This window comes from Balearica regulorum, chromosome 2 (genome assembly GCF_011004875.1).
Source record: "Balearica regulorum gibbericeps isolate bBalReg1 chromosome 2, bBalReg1.pri, whole genome shotgun sequence".
In the NCBI taxonomy this organism is placed as follows: Eukaryota; Metazoa; Chordata; class Aves; order Gruiformes; family Gruidae; genus Balearica; species Balearica regulorum.
In genome coordinates, this window is record NC_046185.1 from 128,515,767 (window position 1) to 128,536,926 (window position 21,160).

At 39.9% G+C, this 21,160-nt stretch overlaps 1 protein-coding gene across 7 annotated transcripts in view; it reads left to right on the forward strand.

Annotated features, from left to right (window-relative positions):
* The window catches only part of SATB1 (SATB homeobox 1), a 93,701-nt gene extending 74,812 nt beyond the window's left edge, over positions 1–18,889 (forward strand). For 4 of the 7 annotated variants that reach the window (XM_075745852.1, XM_075745853.1, XM_075745851.1 and 1 more), the window contains 3 exons: positions 13,737–13,940; positions 14,428–14,523; positions 17,166–18,889. In XM_075745852.1, coding sequence (XP_075601967.1) covers positions 13,737–13,940; positions 14,428–14,523; positions 17,166–17,651 — 786 coding nt within the window. In that variant the 3' untranslated portion in view covers positions 17,652–18,889. The remainder of the gene's footprint in view (positions 1–13,736; positions 13,941–14,427; positions 14,524–17,165) is intronic. The other 3 variants (XM_075745855.1, XM_075745854.1, XM_075745856.1) reach the window with 2 other exon arrangements.
* The last annotated feature ends 2,271 nt before the right edge of the window (positions 18,890–21,160 follow it).

The window sequence follows — 21,160 nt, forward strand, 5'->3', positions numbered from 1 at the left end:
CCCACTAATTACCTCAAGTCAATATGAACTGTATTATTAGACTGAGGGAAAATATTCCATTAGGTCTCCCCCTTGGGAGTTTCTCCGCTTTGTGATGTCACCGAAGCCTTCGCCCTCTCGCTTGTAATTAATTTTATTTACACACGCAGGCACGCACAAGGTCACACCTGCACAACCGGAGCTGGCCAGGGAGCTAGTGGCACTCAGGCTTAATCAGATCTGTCATAATTACCATTCTGCATGTTTCTGACACACGCTGTGAAATATTTCAATTTAACTGCCGCTACCAGCACAACCAGATGTAGTGTGAGTGTGGCTGCATTGGAAATATTATTCCTCAGGATAAACTCTCTCCTCCTCCTTTTTCCTCCCACCCCCTCTCCCTTTTACAGCTAATGTGGCACAGAAGCTGATGTATCCTGTAAATCTTGAATGCAGCGCTAGATTGATAACAGCAGATTAGACAGTTTAACCACAAACAGCTTGTTCATTTTTCACAAATGAAAACCACATGTGGTGTAACTAAAATTTCAGGCTCCTTTTTTTTTTCTTTTTTTTTTTTTTCCCCTCCTCTTTGGTTGTTGTTTCCTTTTGTGTGTGCATGTGTGTGTGCACGTGTTAAGGGCTGCCTGTCACTGTAAAGGAGTGAAATAAAAGAGTAAACATATAGGGGGAAAGAGACACTGCCGTCTTTAGAGATTATTTCTCCATGACCTTTATTAAAAACCTTCCTTGCTTTGGCAAAGAAATCGGGTATGGCACGGAGGTTTTGTCTCTCACTCTGAGACTTTCTAATCTCTGGGTTTTATGCCCACTTGTTAAAGAAGTCATCCTACTGTGCTGTTTTTCAAAATAGCATGCCAGCAAACACCTCGCTTTAAGAAGAGTTTCTAACAAAAAATGTAGTCTTCACTGCTACCTGAATTTAGCAGAAATAAAATTTTCTGCCGAAGTTTTTCATCATGAATTTTGTCTCTTTGTTAACTCTTCCCTTTATTTCTTCCTTTGGGGAAAAGATTATTTTTTAAAAAGAATCCTCAAAGTGTCTAGAATGTTGGCAAATGGAAAATTGATTTTTTTTTTTTTTTTTAAATGAAAACATTCCAGTATTTCCTATGAAAGCAGATTATGGCTAGTTTTTAGGAAACTAAATGTTGTCTGTAAATTGTTTTGCTTTTTTTATAAATCCATTTTTTTTTCCAAGTTAGATTATTCAGCTTGCCCTAGTTAAATAACCTTCAAAACTTAGTAAGGGGTTTTTTTGAAACCATCTACTCTTTAGTAGATCACTGTTGACTACTTTTCCTACACAGAGAAAAAACCTAATACGATTTTGATAGAAAGTTTTAATTATAAGGTTCTATAACAATTCTTACAGCAAGGAAAAAACTGTAGGTGTGCAGAATGCAACTGAGCAGATTCCCCAGAAGCTGTTGCAGGTATTGTCAGACGAGAGGAGAGGTGCAGTGCATCTGATAGAATTTCATCAAATCTAATCTGTAATAAGGCTTCCAGGGGAGGTTTAAAAAAAAAAAAAAAAAAAAAAGTAGCTTTCGTAAAAGATCTTTTTTATCTATTGCCAGTGACTTGTGATGCAGTGGCAATATCAAAGGTGCGGTGTTCAAAGTCAGTCAGAAGAAGTTGAGCAGGATGGATTTTTGAAAGCCCCTGAAGGCGCAGTTTGTAGCAGAAAATTTGGCTATGTAGTTGGCCCCAGGCTGCTGCAGAGAGGGTTAAAGACCCACACTCGTACCACTTGGCCAGCGGTTAGTGACTGTTACTAGTGCCCCAGAGCCGAGCTGGAGTAGGTCAGGGCAGGTATGCCATCAGTGTTCCTTGCTGCATGGCAGTGCCACCTCCGTTACCGACTCCCCCAGGGTCCGTGCAGACCCCAAACAAAAGGGAAATCTCATCCTGGAGGTGCAACCAAAGCCCTGGAGGTGCTATGGCTGCAGGTGTCTCAAAAATGGGTCTGGAGTAAGATGAAGAGAAGGGCAGGAAGGGCTCACGTTGGAAGAGATAATGCTGAAATGAATCGTCAGGATTCTTGCAAGGATCCAGAAATCCAGCTTTCCTTTCTTCGCAAAGCTATTCAAAAAATGTCGGGCAGTTGGGAAGCACTGGATTGCCAAAATAAAAAAAGCGCGGCACCTTCTCCTACCTCCTTTGAGTCTTTTATTTTTAGTTTTTCTTTCTTTGGTAGAGGTGTTTTGGTTCCTACACTCCAGATGCGTGAATCAGCTCTTCCTCAGGCAGCACCTGCTGTCTGCCTGAGAAAAGGTGCTCTGTCTGGCCGGATGGATTTTCTTAATCTCTCTCTTCCCGCTTTCTGTATCCTCACCTTCTGTTTTGTTTTCCTCTCGCCACCTTCACTAATTTCTCTCGTTATAGCTCTCCTCTTAGCCCTCCTTTGACTTTTCCCCACCCCGTTCCTCTCCCGTATACACCCTCAACATCCACTCTCGCTCCATCTGCCTCTTTCTCCTGTCCTACCGCTGTCCCCTGCATGCCGGAGTCCCACCCCAGGGACATCCCCCCCGCATGCAGTCGCTTCGCACAAGTATCCCCTTGTGCGTGGGGTAAAGCGTGGGCACCCCACGCCCTTGGGCTTCGCTGGGTCTTGGGGAGCCGAGGGCTGGTTGACAGCACTGCTGGCTTCGTGGGTGAGACGTCATTCCCGTCCCCACATGGTGACATGGATTTTGCTGGGGAAAGAGCTGTACTCTTGATTTCTCAGGATGCTTGTGCCTGCTGTGGGCAGATCGCTGATTCGGGAGGCTTTTGAAGATTCAGTATATCAGTGTTTTAACATGAAGAAACTATTATTAAAAAAAAAAAAAGGGGGGGGGAACCTGAGCGAGCTGTATGAGAGTTAATGACATACAGAAATGAAAAGCAAGCTGTAGTGCCAGAGCAGAGGAGGAGGCTGAAGAGTTAGTGAGCAGCCCGAGGTTCCCGGCAGTGGGGGAAGCAGGGTACCAAGTAAACAGCGCAGAAAACAAAAGCGAGCTCAACCCGTAACTAAACAGGAAATGACAGGGTAAAATTCCTCCTGAAAACCTCCTGAGAGCTGCTGAACACGTTACTGCAAAGATTAAAGGCATCTTGTGCAAACATAAATATACAGTAACGGTCCAAGAAGCAGTTTGTTAAAGGAGTGACCAGTTACAGTTCAGGTGAAGGGCTGTTGGGCAAAGGAAGGAATTAGAAATGATAGATAAGTGTTTTCTCCCTTACTGTTAAACTGGGTAATTCAAAACACACCTGAAAGAATGTTACAGGATTTCTAGTTCAAGGTGAGAAAGGATACAATGTTTTATTCCAGATATTTTTTAATTTCAGTATTCCTAGTAATTTCTCATTGTGTCCATTTTTTTTATTTTCCTCAAATTTAGTCTCTAAGTCAAACTTCAGATTTTTGGTTATGAGTACACTAGGGCAAGCATGCAGCTAGCTAAGTGGGGAAAAATTCCAATTTGCAAATATTTATCTCATTCCAAATCTGCCAAATTTTATCTGAGTCCACATTGTTATTCAGCGGTCATCTCATTTTTATTCCTGTGCAGTGTCATGTTCCCTTACTTCAGGATGGTGTTTGGGAAGCACATGAAGATAGTTTTCAGGATCTTTGTAAAGTAAAGGTGTTTGGACTGAACGGTCCTTAGCAGATTTCCCTAAAGTTTTGGACCCCAACTGAGCAAGATTTGCACACCTATCAGTTACGTCTGTGGGTTTACTTAGGTGACTAGGTATTTTGCTGAGCCAGGTGCTTAGCATCTCCATTATAGGTAACATGCAAGAGAATGCTCTACAGATATAGGAAATTTCCACTGTTTATATGAAAACGGTTATTTTTAAAAAAGCTATACAGGGCTTCAGATTCTTTTTATTTTTGCTTTGGGGTGCCCAGTTTGCTTCACATCTAAGAAATCATGAATATGAGGAGAGAGCCTAACTAAAGGCATTGATCCTTTTCACCTGGGGTAAGGGGATGGGACGGAGGGAGCGGGGCAGGAAGAAGCGTGCCTGCTCCATGCAGCGCCTCATTTAAGGGCAGAAGCTGCTGCTGAAGCTGCTGCCTGGAAATACAGCTGGGGCTCAGCTTGGCTGGCACTTTCCTTGGCCGGTGAGGAAAAGTCTAACGCTAAGCACTGCTCTCTCCAGGAGCTTTTCCCTTGTGGCTGTTCTTGTGCCCAACCTGATGGCAAACTACCTGAAAACACTCTTGTGTTGGTTCCCACCCTGGCCCGGCCAGGAGGGAGAAACCCGATCTCTCCATCTTCTCTTTGGATCCAGCTTCCCTATTTTTTCAAGCCCATGCCCAAGCAACCGTGCTCTAAGTAAGGGTATTTCAGCTTTCTAAGGGCTTCGCTGCCTTTCTTTTTTCCATGGGTGAGATATATGCTTCTGGCTGCTCCCTTCTCATGTACCGGCAGGCGTCTGTCTTTCACAGGTGCAGATTTTAAAGAATGTTTTTAAAGTCCATTGAGGTAATGGGCAGTATTAATTTGCTGACTGTTTCTGTGGTTAACAAAATCTGGAGGAAAGTTAGGGAAAAGTTTCTTTTCAATTTTCTTAAGAGTCCTCTCACCCTTGGCATTGTCAGAGCATTAAGCGTTCTTCACTATGAAACAGAGCCACAGAAAACAGCTGAACTGCAAGAGAAAGATTAAAAGAAATTTTCTCAGAATATTTAAATGTCCAATTCAAATCTAGATGAAAACATTTATTTAGGCCGTAAAAATGTGAAGGGATTTCTGAGAACAGATTTAGGCTGTGTATGTTTTGGAATGATGTCGCTTGTTGGAACGTCTTGTTAGCTGAACTGAATTTACAATGAAATCCAAATATCTACGAGCCTGGAGCCTGTGATTCCTCCATGTGTGGTAGATCTTCCTGTGATCCAAAATGAATTCTAGAAAGAAAAAGTTTAGTACAAGAAGCCAGAGATTTAAATTACTCCCTCTGGGAAATTACAGTCTTTTTAAAAAAATAAATCTAACAATGTGATATATACACATATAAGTAATTATGGAAGTGATGCTTTGGACCTATGACCTTTTTACTGGAGGTCTTTCCCCCAAAGCAAATGTTAAATCTCTGTAAGTAACATCATAACAAACATTTGCTCCTCACTTGTAAATTGATAGTAGTAAAAAAGATTTTTAAAATTGCCAGGCTCTTTCTATTAAAGACTCTAGCTAAACTGCAGATATAGCTGCCATACAAAAATTGATTGCATTTTGAAGAATAAATAAATATGGACTATTAAAGGTCATGGTTGGATTTAGGGTTATATTTACTTTCAAGGGAAGCATTGGTATTGCAGTGAAATCAGTACTTCTCTCTACTTAAATAAAAGATAAAGGGCCATATATTACCAGTCACCCTCTGTGAAACCCACTGACCCATTTTAGATGCCTGTACTATAAAAAGTAATGTGCTAGACTAAGACTGACTTATTTAATAATTAGCAGTTGTTTTTTCTTGTTTAGATTTTTTTTTTTAGTTGTTTATTCCATCTTTGTCACGTGTGTATTGCGGTTACAATGCCAATTGAATCGTGTGTGTGAAAGAGGAAGGATCTGGAGTAGAGGAAGGCAGAGTAAAGCTTCACCCACTGTTTTTTGCATCTATTACTTTTCCCCCCTCTTTTTACATATGAATGTAGTTACATTTTATGTAAGATTTTCAAAGGCATGCATATTATGTTTGTGATTAGGGCTCGTGCCTATCTATCATTGCTAGGCAATTGAAGGCAATGCTGTAAAAAAGATACTTTTGAACAAGGGAAAGGAAAGGTGGAGGATGCTAAGAGCAGAGAAACCAAGCTTAGGAGAAGCCCTTCATTTAGATTATTCAGTTCCCTTTGTACTCACCTAAAAAGTAATGATACTTATGTTTTCAGTCAGTTTTAGAGTTACCGGTTAGGTTTTTTCCTTCCCATGAGCTGGTGGTATGTCTCAAGTGCTCATACACGGGGAACGTATCCACCGGTTTTGATACAGCCTCAGACCTGAATCCGACAAGCTTTTCAGTAGCGCGGGCTCTTGGCTACTCACCGTGGCCCCGGGTGGAGGGAGAGGTCTAGTACGAGGGGCGAGACTGCAGGAGCAGGACCACAGCTCTCCGGGTCATCTGGGTTTTGTACTTGTTTGCTGCTCGTCACTGAATTTTACAGGTTGGTTTAGCAAGTTTGCTTTTACTATTTATTTGTTTGGATATTTACAAGAATAGAAATACGTATTTAATTTTTAAGTGCTGCAGCTAGAGAGGAGAAAAGGCAGAGGGAAGAAGAGACGTTGGGAATCCTTTTCCCCTAAAATATCACCCGAATATTGCAATGAAATACTATCAATACCACTGTTTGGTATCAATAGCTGTTTGGTCATTTATTTTATTTTATTTTTTTTTTCACAACCCAGAGAAAAGGTGGAGGTAACATCCAGACAGATGGTGCAGCTGAATAATAGGTCCGATAAGAAATTTAAGGAAATGGCATAATCTATTTCAGTATTCTTCAAAGGAAGTTTTTTCTGCTGGTGAAGTTTACCTTTCTTCTGAAAAGCCCTATGAGGTTGTGGGGTTTTCAGTTTGTTTGTTTTACTAAATCTCATCTATTATGATGGCAGATACAGATTTACTTAAAATTCACATCTGGCTTCCCCTTTCAATGTTCTAGTGATGAAAGCCAGTAATATAGATAAACCAGAAATAGCTGGAGATAAAGGACAGCTTCAGGTTTCAAACTTTCTCTGATTTAGGGGAATGCTCAAAGCCAAAGCCTGAAATTTAAGGCTGATTAGTGTAAATAAAATACTAAGGCAACCATCTTTCTGGGGACATTTATTATCACTTAAGGCCACGTCTCAAGAGGAGGCATTCGTGGTTTGGTATCTCTACTCATCTTCTGGAACAGGCTGAAAACCAGCTTTTCCTTCTTGAATTAAAGATACAAAGTTTTGTGAGAAAAATAGGGAGATCCCAAAGTATTCAACATTCACGGCAGCTTTTAAAATTACTAGAAAGTATGTGCCTCACTGAGGTCAGTGCTTAAAATTACTTGAAAATATAAGCTAAACTGAAAAGATTTTCACTAACAAATGTGTCGGTGTCAAAAACTACTGTCTGGTAGATTATTAGTTTTCCTAAATTTTTATAAAAATATTGGGTTTTTAATAGACTTCACTTCTGTGAAGCATTTAGGTCCATTCTGCTTTGCATAGGAGATAACCAGGACAATTTCTGTATTTGGGGAAAGATAAACCGGCAGTCAGAATAAATTTTCCTGCAGTCAGGAAATTCCAGAAGAACATTTAAGGCTAAAAAGGGCTGCTCTCATCATCTCGGCTTGTTCCCATGTCTGAACCCACAGGTATTTCACCCAGAAAGAAGTCAGATTTAAGTAATCTCAGCCTGAAAATGAATTCTGAATTAAATGCTCTGTTCTTACCCTGCGGTGGGTGTTCCCTGCTGTATTTTTCCAGATAATACAAATGGAACGCAAACAGCATTTCCCAGATAAACTAAAGCACTGTCCTTTGTTACTTATTTGTCGTATTTGTTCGTGCTGAAGTGACATTTGTTTATTTTGCTTCCCAATGCCATATGCATGAGCTTACTGACTCAGAACTCCCTGAATTTTCGATCCTGTTGAACACTGTGAGAAATCTCAGTTGAAGGGTTTAATGCGTTTTCCAATCAATGTGTAAGGGAAATTTGGCCTTATCAATTTAAATGCTGGAGATCCTTTCATTGCATTATGGAAGAATCTTCTCTAAGCAGAGATTATTCTTAAGAACTTCATAACATTTAAAGGTTAATATGTTAGGTAAAGAACAATATCTTAAGACAAACATTTTTATTACAGGACATGAAGGGATAGTTCTGATTAAATTACATGATTATTTGAATGGGAAAGAAGACAAAGTGCATCATTTCTTGCCCTCAACTTTAATGCCTTTAATCAAATAATGACCTTCTGGAAATAGTTAATTTTAAGCATTTGGAAAGATCAATACCACTTTGCCACCAAAAAATGGCCCAGATGATGAAATTTGATGTATTTAAAGTACCATTTCACCCTTTTAACCTAGTAAATAATTTAAAATGCTTTCAGTACTCCTTTGCTACCATTATGTATCTCGTTCAAAGTATTATGACTTTTCCAAAAGCAACCTTTCTGTGCAATGAGCAGCTTACAAGTTTAATGCTAAAGACCGAGACTATATGCATATACTGTAGTGGTGATGTCGGCCTTTGTCCTTCTCTTCTATGCATGGATTCTGTTTTGAAAAGAAATGGAAATATCTATGATGAACGCAGCCATTTGGAACAAAAATGAGATTTGTGAAGCAAGTTGGATGGCTTTTGAAGGGTGAAAAGTCAATATTTAAAGTTTAGGTCATGAGTTCTTTTCCTTTGTTTTGTCTATAAGCTTTTGTGTTAAAGGTGAAGGATTTGGGTTGCTCAGACAATTAAGAGCCCATTTCACCAATATGTAATTTCATATCTGTGTTCTATAAACTGGAGTGCCTTCAGCATTGTAAATAAAAAAAATTGCCCTCTATTAGCATGTTTGTGGGTAGATTAAAAACAGTCTTCATTAACATAAGTAACACTTACAGATTCTTTTAAAAGTAGAAAATTATTTGCTGAATGATAAATTGCTAGCTTTATAGTTAGTTGCTGAAAATGTGCTCATTCAAAATGCCTACTTTAGTTTAGTCTACAATACTCAATTTTTTGAGTTAGAAGTACTGTTTAATGGATTATGTACTTAGTCTTTGTTCACAGTAGATGCTGAAGTGCAATTCACACTTCCTGCTAAAATGTTTGTATCGAATACCTCCCTATTTAGGCTGATTTCTTTTAACACCATATATTTTTATTATACTATATGCCCCAGAGAATGATACAGAATAATCTTAGATATACTATACCAAAGAAAAACTGTTCATATCTTAGCACTGATAGTCTAAAATGTTTTGCCTTCTTTGATTCAAATTATAGCTCTTTTAAAAAATGTTGGCATCTTTGTTAGTTATTCTGCAAGAAATAATCCTCGTTTGGCAAATTATTATCACTGTAACAAATTCACCAAACAAAAGAGTTCAGTTGCTCCACCTTGAAGCCCTTTCTTCTCAAACTAGATGTGTTTGTTGCTGATTTGGAAAGCCTTGCCCAGAAAACATCTTTCATAATTGTAATGCTACCCTCTTTGATCTACTTAGAATTGGTATTTACACCTTAAGTGCAGATTTCAATTATCTTTTTTTTTTTCCCTTTTAATAAGAAATATACCAGAATGCAAGAATAGTTTGCTAGAAACTCTACATGAAAGAGCAGAAGATTTTATTTAAACACAGCACAGGTCAGACTGAATAAAATAGCATTTGTATACATAGATAAAATGCATAGATGCTTTAAAATAAGCATGCTTCTGGGTCTTGCAGAGTCTGTTTGGCAGTTATCCTCTTTGCGCTTTTCCTGCAATAGTTTGGCAGTTCGGCTTTCACAGGTTTTTTTCCTCTAATGTCTTATGTTTCTTTACTAAATCCCTATCAGAAAACCAGACAGAAGACTCTTATTTATTTTAAATATCTTAGGTTTAGCATCTTTTTTTTTTTTTTCACCATTTTCTTGCTTACTGTAGCAAGACCTTTGCAGATGGTACTTGGTTACTTGAAAGTGCATAACAGTATTTTCTTTGTAGCAGATGGATTTAAGACTTTTAGTTCCCAATAAATGTAGGTTTACAATACATAACTTTACAGGATTTGTGTTGTATATAACAGGTTTGAACATATTATCTCAGAATTCATCTGCATGGCATTTTCAGCTTATCCAGGGCCCATGCCAGTATTTTAAGTAATAGGGAGAGCATAGTGATTGATAGCAGCTAAAGGCGTGATTTTGAATAGAAACAAAGGTTTTAGAACAGAAGGTGTCAAATTAAACTTTGTCAGTTTGAAAAGTAGTAACATCCTGAAAGTTCTCCAAACATATTTACATGTGGCTAATGTTTATATTTTGCTTTGTACTCTCTTTATATTCAGTGTAATGTTGCCTGGCAAATTTACTGTGTTTTAAAATCAAGGTTGTTCCCAATGTCATTGCAGAGTTTTGGGGGGTTTGCCTTGCTGCATAGATGTGTCGGCTTAATTACTTTAAGGCTGGGGTTTTTTTAACGATGTACTGTATATGCTGTATAAACCAGCTGTGATCTAATCTGAGTTATAAATATTTCCTTATTATTTTGTGGTCCTTTCCACTTCCTGTAAGACTATAAAGAGATGAAAAAACAGTGGTCCAAGCCCTCCTTCAGAATAAATTGTTTGAACTAGACAGAAATTACTCTAGACTTAAATTTGAGTGTAAGAGGAGAAAAATCAGCCTTGTTAGGTTCACTTGTAAATTCAACTGCATTAACTACAGCACTTCATACTTCTTTAGATCAAATGGAAACAAAATTTAGAAATTTTACAGAACTTAAAATTCACCATTAGAAAAGTCTGTATGATCATTTTTCCTAAAATTTACAGAAACATTTCGTACATTCTCATTTAGCTGACTTTTATGAATGACCTTTATGTCATTTACAGAATTCTAAACAAAATACTTATGTTTTTTCGTTTGTTTTGAACCAAAAGAAAGCATATTGGCATCAAGTTTTTAGTCTTTTACAAAGTAAACCCCTACAGCCTCTGTTACTGCCCGTTCACTATCTTTTCTGAGAATATTTGTGAGATCAATTTTCATAAGTATTTTCAGGAAGTAACCATGAAGACCAAAAATTTCTATCTTTGCAATTTTAGAAGAGTTCAGTTGTTTGTTTCCATGTTGCCCATCACATGTTTCATCAGACTATCTCTCTACTACTTTAAAAATGTGAAGAAACCGGTGGAAAAGAGACATTTTGGTAGAAGTCTACTCTGTGTATCGTGTCAGAAGCATCTGACTTCAGTATCTCAAAATCAGTTTCCCTGAAAGGCTTAGCAGAGACATGCTTCGGGTTACAATTCATCAAATCATTTTTTAGATAAGGAATTACAAGTATTATTTCAGTGCAAAAGTTGATAGGAAAATACTGGAAATGTGATGTTAGTCATGGGTAATTAATAAAAATAAGGACTGATCTAGTAAGTATAGAAACACAGAAAAGACACTAAGGGGAGAAGGAATTTCTTAGTTAACAAAAACTGTTGTGAAGTATGTTTAATCAGAATATAATGTGATTGCTTAGGAATTATTTTTTATTACTGAAAAAGAGTTTCTACTGTCTTTTAAAAAAAAATAAAAATCCATGATTCATGTGGTCACCAGACAAAATATGTGCAGCTTTTAAAAGCGTGGTGCAATTTCTCTTCCAGTCTGTCTCTGTACCTTAGAGAGCTGTCATGGGAGGGCACAGGTTGTCTTGTCTTTTTTTCACTTTCCTCGAACTGCCATCATAGTCAGCTCTGCTCTCGGTTTCACCACCATTAGAGAGAGGACCAACACTTTCAATGTGAAGCAGTGTAGACTCCAGACAACCAAAGAACAATCTTTATGCTTCAGGGCAGGATGGTTTTGTAGGGGCTTTTTAATTAAAAAATTTATAACTGCATTTCAATTAGAAGTAAAATCTAGATTTGTTTCTCTTCTTCTCCTCTCCATCCCCAACAAACTACCTATGTTTTCTGATGATTGTACATCTTTCAACTTGCTGCAGAAAACTAATACTGCTGTTGAGCATAACCCAGCACGTATCCCCGTGGAAGCAAGGTGGGCAGAGAACCACGAGCAACATGTTGATTTTGTTATGGGCAGGGAGAGTTTGTACCTTAACCCACTAGCGCGTCCCAGGGCGCCTTATGATGGGGAGGGAGAACTCACTTGCCACTGTTTTAAAAACATGCCATAGGATTCCAGCTGGGACAGGCTGTACTTTATGTGCTCTATATGAAGGCATTTGGCCCAGCTTGCGAAGCCCTGGACAATAACCAGCAGGCTCCCTTAGCGTGTGGTCAAGGACCACGGTGCGCTCCATCCCCGGGGTGCAAGGGGACCCTTCTGCTGCCACCGCTCCCCTCCCTCCCTCCCAGGCACACCTGGTGAGCACCCGGCGGATTTTGGCCCCATTTAAATTTTTGCTTTCTCAGCTCTGCTACCACCATCTCTCTAACATTTGTCATTTTGATTATTTCTACTTCTCGGGGGCATTTTCTCCTGTGTCATTTGCTCATTTTTCCACTTAGATCCAAGAGAATATACTTCAAATTTTTATACACACCTCACTAAATATTTTTGTATACAATATGAATGCATTAAGATTATTTGTTTACTTTCACCTCTTCCTATTGTGGCAATATTTTTACACTGCATTTATTAACTGCTAGCTAAAGATATGAATGTCTTCAAGAAAATATGTATCTATATTGTATCTATGTATCTATTGTATCTAGTAGTAAACTAGTCTAGATAAACCATTTTTCAACTACCAGTACATATAAAAAGGATCTAAAAGCTTCTGTACATTTATATTATTTGTTGATTCAATAAAATGTCACATTATCTTTCCTACAGCATTAAGAAATGAAATTGCATGGACCTAGTTTTGAAAACAGATCCTTGAAGCTAAAAGAAAGGAAGTATGCATATTTTATACGTGTAATATTTTGTTTCTAAATTTTAATATACAAAAAAATTGCTGCTGATGCACACTGTGCTAGCTAGAGTGTTTGCACTCTTCTTTTAAAACTACCACTGCACAATTAAGAAAAGAAATCCTCAATTAAATTTCATGAATACCTAAGAAAACAATTGTTAAGTTTTCAAGACAAACTTGTTTGTCTCTTTCAGAAGCAAATTAGCAACCGCTGCAGTTCTTGCAGGGGATTCCGTAGCTGACTTCACAGCAGGTATCCCAAACCCACATCTGCATTAGAGTAGGTGCACTCTTAGGCAACTTGCTTTCCTGTGATTTGGAAATGGTATAAAGTGTTTATCAGAAGCTTGAGAATATCTTGCCCCCTGCCCCAAACCCTAATAATGTACGTAAAACTGAGAGACTGTGTTTTTTTCTGAGTCTGTGAGAAAAATCATGTAACAGATAATCATCTGTCCCTTGAAATAAGTTCACCTGCAGAGGCACCTCTACTTGTAGCAGATAGGAAGAAAATACTACTTGCCTACGTCTAGTCAAAGGATTCCTCTCTCTTGTTAGGGAGCTCCTCTACCACTGCGATTTACATTAGGCAGCCCTACAGTCAAGGCAGATATTTGAAGCGCTTTCTTGTTTTGAGTAGTAGTGCCAGGATTTTAAAAATTGCTCAACAGACAATCTACCGGCTCCTGAAACACGGTGTCGATGCTCTCAGATGGGTGTAGCCTTGCGTAAAAGAAAATAGGCAGCAGAGAGAATATAGTAGTGTCAGCGAAACCGCCGTCCTGCGGAGGGGAGCGCGTAAGGGATTCCGCCTTCATCAACCGGTTTGTTTCTAAGCACGCACGCACCAGCGCTGTGGTGCAGGACCAAGGGGAAGATGCTTTCCGAAATGCTCGCGGTTGGCGAGGGTCTGTGAAATAGCACGGCAGCCTCGCGGCATATCGGTGCTTGCTGTGAGCCCAGCCTTATACAGTGAAAGGGGAAGCGCGCGAGAGAATGCAGCGCCACTAAAGTACACGTTTCGCCCTCGTTTTGCCCCTCGTGAAGTGAGGAAAAAAACTAATGTTTTGCTGGTGTTATCTTCAAGGGGTGGCTCTGTGAGCTGTTACGTTGGAAAGAAGATCCCTCACCAGAGAACAGGACCCTCTGGGAGAATCTCTCCATGATCCGAAGGTTCCTCAGTCTTCCTCAGCCTGAACGCGATGCCATTTATGAACAAGAAAGCAATGCAGTTCATCACCATGGTGACAGGCCTTCCCACATTATCCATGTGCCAGCAGAACAGATTCAGGTTAGTTTACCTTGGCCAATCCCGCAGAGCGCTAAGTAAATAAAGCTTTAAACGGAGCAAAGGAAATTAGTGTTTCTTTCCTCCCGGCCAGGCTAAATGCAGGTCTCCCGGTATGAGATAAGAGCGCGCTGCCGTCCGCCACCAGAGTTCAAAGGAGAGCGTGGGACCACCCACGGTTTTTGTTTCGGTTCGGTGGTTTTTCGCAAACGTGCGTGGACGCGGTGGCGCGGAGGCAGCTGTGCGCTGGGCAGGGCGAGCCTCCGTGCTGGCTGTCCCCGGCTAGGCAGGCATCAGGACCGAAAGGCAGAGGCGTTTGGCACCCGTTGTCAAAACGCCGTACCGGCAAAGCGGGAGGACCTTGTTGCCCTCAACAACCCTCAACAGCGGCGGCTCGTCCCGGGTAGGAGTGAAGGGAAGGGGATTCCTCATCCCACTTTAACCCCAGTCGAGGCTGGGGCGAGTCAATGTTTGTCTGTTTTTCCTTCAGAGCCCCTCTCCCACCACCCTTGGGAAAGGAGAGCATAGAGGCGCTTTCTTACCAGGCCTGCTGACCGCTGGACCTTGGCTGGGTGCTGCTCCGCAGGTGAGCCGGCACAAGGGCACCGAGTCAGGGAGAGAGAGGAGGGGATGCAGGACCCACGCCGCGGGGCTCGGAAACAGCCACCCTCCGCTCCGGGGCAGCCCCGGCGGTGCCCCCGCCTCGGGGGCTGCCCCCACCCTTGGCTCACACAGGCACCACGACCCGGGAGTGCGGCTGGCTGTTTTGCTAAATATTGTAGCCCGGGTCGGCAGTGCGGAGTGCTGTCTCTCTGAGCCAGAGACTCTTTAATCCCTTCTCACGAAAGACCCGAGGTCAGCCTTTTCACTGCTCCCTCTTAAAGGGCAGGTGTTACCCCCTGCTTCCCCAACCTCAGCTGAGACCCAGTGTATCATTTGTATTACCTATACCAAAAAATATTTACAAAGCTAGGAAGGATAGAGTTATCTCGCAGCCAGAAACAACACAAGTGTATATTAAAGATAAAGCAAACTGAATAAGACAATCCCTTAGGATATCAAGTACTAAAATAATTGTGAAAGCCTGGAAACTTGCTGTTTGATTTAGCAAAAAGAGAGAGAAAGATCTATATTAAGTAATAAAACAGCACTTGTTTGAAAATGTACATTGTTTTTAATAAAATCGCTTCTTAAGGGGATAAAAGGAGGAGCTTATGCACAGTCTAAACATTAAACCACTATGCCACTTACTTAGATTTTCTTGCCTTGTTGATAAAAGTTGTGTGTTTGATCTAGCAAATATTATTCACATAAGCAGTTGCACTGTAATGTCTTAATATGACTTGTAAGAGTAAGGATTGGGAGATTGGGCCTGAGTTTTGTCTCTGCTCTTCTACATGGTAATTGTTGTAGATGCATAAATATGTAGCTAAGACACAAGTTTTCAAACTGTATATACAAAGCCTCCAGTCTTGTAAGAATTTAATGTGCTGGGAGTAGTCTTGAATCTCTTTGGGACTGAAGCCTTGAATGGGACTGCTCACAGACCATAAAACATGAAAGGATGTGAACAGGGATGAGGCAAGAGCCCTAATTCCACTAGCACTTGTGTCAGATCTTACAATAAGAAGATCACGTAAAGCAGTGGCTTCTAAACCGGGTGTTGAGACCTATGCGAAGTCTCCCCAACCACGAGTGGCACTGCGACGTGGACAGAATTACAATTCCTCCGATATTTATACTATTTGTACAGTATTTTGTGCTTCTTAGGGTCTGCAAGTGAGCTGCAACTGGAAGCTTGGGAACCACTACCAACACTCAAAAAATTGTCAAGGAGAGACTCGCAAAGGGAAATGAAATGTAGTGATAGCAACTGCTTGTTTTGCTGCTGTTGTTTTTTAATAATAACTGGTGGTTTGTACCATATGACGAGAAATTTGCTGATCCAAAATATCTTACTAACCAGTGCTTCCTGTGCTGTGAAGCAAAAGAATTGTCAACAAAAACAGTAGCTGATAAATTTACTTTTGATTTTAAACATGATCTTACAATGTACTGTACTCCAGTGGCGGATGAGAAAAACATTTCTGTCCCTGGGGCTCAGTGCCTCACCTTTTAAGAATGTTTCTGAATCCATGCTTGCAAAACTTCATTTTAAGCTCTTGTTAATTATTTACATCATGATTTGCTTTATCTTATTCTTCTGATGTGCATACTGGCTCATTTTTATTGCCTGAGTTTTTGGAATGCAGCATGTTCCTTCCCTTCTAATAATAATAGTGCAACTTATTTAGAGCTTTGCATCTTAGTGCTTTATAAATATTAACTAAATAATCCCCAGCACAAACACAGAAGCAGGTAAATATGTTTGTTCCCTGTTTATACATTGGGATACTTGAACACAGGCAAAGAGAGACCCTCTCCAAGACCTCAGGCAAGAGAAGGTCAGAGCTGGAAGAGGAAATACAGATTTCCTACCTCCACATCTCTTTGTTTGACAGCGTGACGTTAGGCACTTCCCGCTAACGCATTCTGTCGTAACGTTTGCAAGTTTGACGAGACTTCAGTGCGTGCTATGGTCAGGTCAGCAGCGGGATATTTCCGCACTTAGCTCAAATGCTCTCCTTCTCCCTTGTCCCCCCAGTCCCTTAGTCTAGATACTGCTAGAGATTTGCAGCCCTTGTTTTTGGGCAGCAGCTGCTGCTGCTGGCAGAGCTCCTGTGCGTTTGCCCTCATCTGGCACTTTTCTCGCTTTGCCCTTGCAGTTCTGGCTAAGCTGGTCAAGTTAATCCTATACTATGTTACCTACTTAGCATTTTGTCTTGTCTGCACTTGACTCGTGGAGCACGTTCATTAAAATTTGTCAGCTAAACCGCACTGATGTCACGTCATCGGTGCGTTCAGTCAGACAAAGCCAGAGTGTTCCTTCCGCCTCTCTGTCTGTACCCCACTGTCCCTTCATCCCCCATCTCTTCTCACACACATGCAGACACATGCAAGGTATGCAGGGAGTTACTAACTCATATTTTAATTCTGGTTCCCCAATAATGGGCCTTTTTGTTTTCTTTTTTCTTTTTTTTTTTCCATTTTTTTCTTTGTTCTTTAAATTTACTAAGCCTTTGTTTATAGCTTTGCAATTTTTCCCCACCCCCGCCCCAGATTTTCTTGGTAACACAAAATATGAGCAAGAATACCCGTACAAACAAACCGCTGTGCTTTGTCTTGCAGCAGCAGCAGCAGCAGCAACAGCAACAACAGCAGCAGCAGCAGCAACAGCAACCAGGTCCCAGACTACCCCCAAGGCAACCGACAGTAGCATCACCAGCTGAATCTGAGGATGAAAATCGTCAGAAACCCCGACCACGAACAAAGATTTCTGTTGAAGCCCTAGGGATCCTACAGAGTTTCATACAAGATGTAGGCCTGTATCCAGATGAAGAAGCAATCCAGACTCTCTCCGCTCAGCTTGACCTGCCCAAGTACACCATTATCAAGTTCTTTCAGAACCAACGATATTATCTCAAGCACCATGGGAAGCTGAAGGACAATTCTGGTTTAGAGGTGGATGTTGCAGAGTACAAGGAAGAAGAGTTGCTCAAGGATTTAGAAGACAGCATCCAAGACAAAAATGCAAACACGCTTTTCTCAGTTAAACTAGAAGAAGAGTTATCAGTAGAAGGGAACACAGAGATTAATGCTGAATTGAAAGACTGATCTAAAAGTATTATTTTCTTTCAACAGTGCCACTGGTATTTACTAATGAAATGAAAATTCCATCTTGCGTTCTGTCAAAAACCTTTATTATTCATTGTTTGGCCAATGAATCTTCCAAAACTTGCACAAAAGTTGAAAAAAGGATAATGCAGACTGCACTAGATGTTTTACTCTGTTTTACAAACTGCTTCGCAGCAACAGATGAAGCGTTGAGGATTGTTTGATATTAATTTGTGTTCACTGGATACACTGTGAGTGTACCCAATAAGCATGATACCAGTGATTTTGATTCTGGAGCCTTCAGACAAGCATTACAACTTTTGTGATTTACTGTTTTTCGTTTCTGTTTTGTTCTTGTTTTTTTAATTATTACTGTAGCACTCCACACTTGATCTTTGGAAACTCACATTTATTTAAAAAAAATAAAATAAAAAGAGTTTGTTACTCTTGTTCTATTGTATGTTACAAAAGAACTATAGACTGTGGAATGCAGTTTAAAGATAACATATGCCAACAAATGCCTTGTATTATATGGCACTGCCGTAATTCAGATTTGTTTTCTTTTGGAAATAAAGGTCACTGTATTTTTTTTTTTCCATTCTCATTGTTACATGGTTTTAAAGAAAATGAAAAAGAAAATGTGAAACACAATTTAGTCCTCATTATTTATTTGTAGATCCTGCAGCATCATGTTGTAATTAATTTTTTTGGAAGTTTCCGTTAAATGTAATATTGCTTCTCTTGTTATCATACTGATTTTTTTTTTCTATTTATAAATGTATTTTGATGGGCAGTAAAACAAAGTGTCTTAAAAGTTTTAAATAGAGAAAATGTGCTTTACACAGTTGCCTATAAAAAGTGCTCTATGTTATCCAAGCAATTCATACTATAAGCTTCACTCTTATTGTTGTATGCAATTTTTACTATCATGCAAATAAGCTTAGGTAAATAAAACTAATAGATCACCTTAGAAACTTATGCAATTAATGTGAAAATAATTGATGTTTGCAATGTGTCTTCCTTTGGTTTACAATCAATTTTAAAGCTACAGCTGTATAAATTTTCTGTATAAAGGTGTATTTCTTTTTTATGAGTTTATTGCTATGAAAACACCAGTTATTTTGTTACAGCTGGCTGTTTTTATAAGTGTATCACAATTTTCTTTATGCAGAAATGTTCTGACTAGGAGTGGTTATTGACTGTAACTACACAATTAAAATTGTTTGTATGGTATGATATGGCAGGGTTTGTCTGCGTATGTGTATATCTGGGAGGAATAACTTGCTCTTAGTGCATATTGTACCTTCTTGCCACCACTTTGAAGATGACATTTCAATTGTTCTCCTTTAAAATCACAGGCAGATTTTTTTTTAATGACCTTCTTAAAATTTGAATTTAGATAACATACTTCAAAAAGAAACACAGTTTGGTTATGAAAATCATAACCTGTCTTTTCTTGGTTTAAAAACTTGCCTGCCCAACAGAGATAGCAGGATATTATTGAGTCAAAAGGCTATCAGGCATAAACATATTTACAGTTCCTGGCAATAACGCACTTATAATGGATACAGCTGGTTTTATTTTACACTAGAATTATGCTAACACTATTCCTTGCACTAATGTATAAACGTTAAAAAAACACATTAATAGTCACAAAGTAAATAGGAAAGATGGCCTTTGCACATAGCAGTCCCCTTCTAAGCAAGATTATTTTTAATGATCGCTAATAAGGTTCTTGATAAAGCCATAATAATTGGTGAGCTCTGAATTTATGCAAGGCTCATGTCTAGACTAAAGAGAAGTCTGCAGCTGGAAGTTATGGAGCACACACTGTTGTGCTTTTTTCCTGGGAGACAAACAACTTACACCTGGTGTGATTCGGGATTCGAATTCAGCTCAGTTCTTCTAACGTGACTAAAAGTTTGCAAAACTCAAGATGAGTTTCAAAAGCGCAAGTGACTCTTAGGTTGCAGCAACTTTCTAGGTTTAGTTCCATTAAGTTCTTCAGGAAGAAACATATTAGGCAACAAAGCAAGTTTTCATTCCACACATTTAAACCTGCCACAGGTTGCCCAGGTCCTCTGTCTCAGCACCCTTGGGATCATTGAGCAGCTCCCACCAGTGGCAGCTATGGCTGCTCCCAGGACTGTGTTGGGGCTGCACCGTGATTTGGGCTTCAGGATCCAGTCCAGTTAAAAGAAAAGAGCTTTAGTGCTGCTCTGGGAGGGACACAAGCCTCGGGAGGGACACAGATGTGTAATTTGGCGTTGCGTTCCAAGGGGAGGGCAGTCAAACGATGCCCTCGCTTAAGAGACTCGTAGTAGCTATAACGCTACTGATAGCCCAAAGCTAAGCTGGTTGCAAAAGGGCAAATCCTAAGCCTAGTCCAGGGAAGCCACTGTGATCACCACTGAGTTTCTTCACTTACTTCAAACGGGATCGTTGTTTGTACAGTCACACAGGGCTCGGAGCTAGGAGAGATCCCTGTTCGCAGCCGCGGGATGGGGTGAAATGTAGCCCAGGCAATGCAAGCTGATTTGACGTGCAGGACGGTACCACTGGCACCCTTGGGCTGGCCGAAGTGCCAAGTAACCATCACAATAGGGCTGCTTAACAAAACAAAAAAACAAACAAAAAAAATCCCCACTTTTAAACTAACGTGTGCATATGCAGGGTAGAAGGGAAAGTGAAGGAAAGACCTTCCTGGAATATACCTCTCTTCACCCTAAAAGCTAATACACACAGCACTCCTAATACCAGAAACAGGGCAACAAGTCCAACATCCTATAAAAGCATAAGAAGAAATGTTTATAAAATTGTCTTTGCTATTTTGAAAGCAATTTCCTTTTCTTTTATCCTTTTAAGTTTTATGGGTGTTGAAGTAGAGGCCATGTGTGCTTGCAGATGGTTATTATAGCTGTTTCTTTTCCATTATCTTCATTTTTCTTTCTCCGAGCCTAGATGAGGTTATCTTCCAAGTAGTTCTGCCTCTGTAGTCACATCTTACCTGCACAGAGGTTTGAATCAGTGCTTTTGGGTCCCAGTGGGTGGGCTGTGAGTACAGTCTTTTAATTTGGCCTAAGTGACCAAAAGCATTTTTGTTAAATCCTTAGCAGCGTTTTCAGAGGTGATATGGGTATTAAGGATCCCAACTTTATGTGGATGTGGAGAAATTTATACTGTTAGGAGTTAAGCTACTAGAAGCAGATGCCACCTTGACTCGTGGACTGGTTAGACTACCTAGAAAATTACCTTATGTCGTTTTCTTTTCCTTTTTCTCACCATCTGGTGTAATCCTACCAAAAAAAAAACCAAAACAAAACCAACAAACCACCAAACCAAAAAAACCCCACCACTTTTCCATTTCTGCAAAGATTAAGAAATCAGTCTGGACTTCTGTAACGAAGAACACAAACTAGGAGATCAAAACACTATTAGTTGGTAATTTGTTAGTAAAACTCAGTGAGTAGGACTTCACTGAGAGTCTACGAAATGAGTATTTTACTACT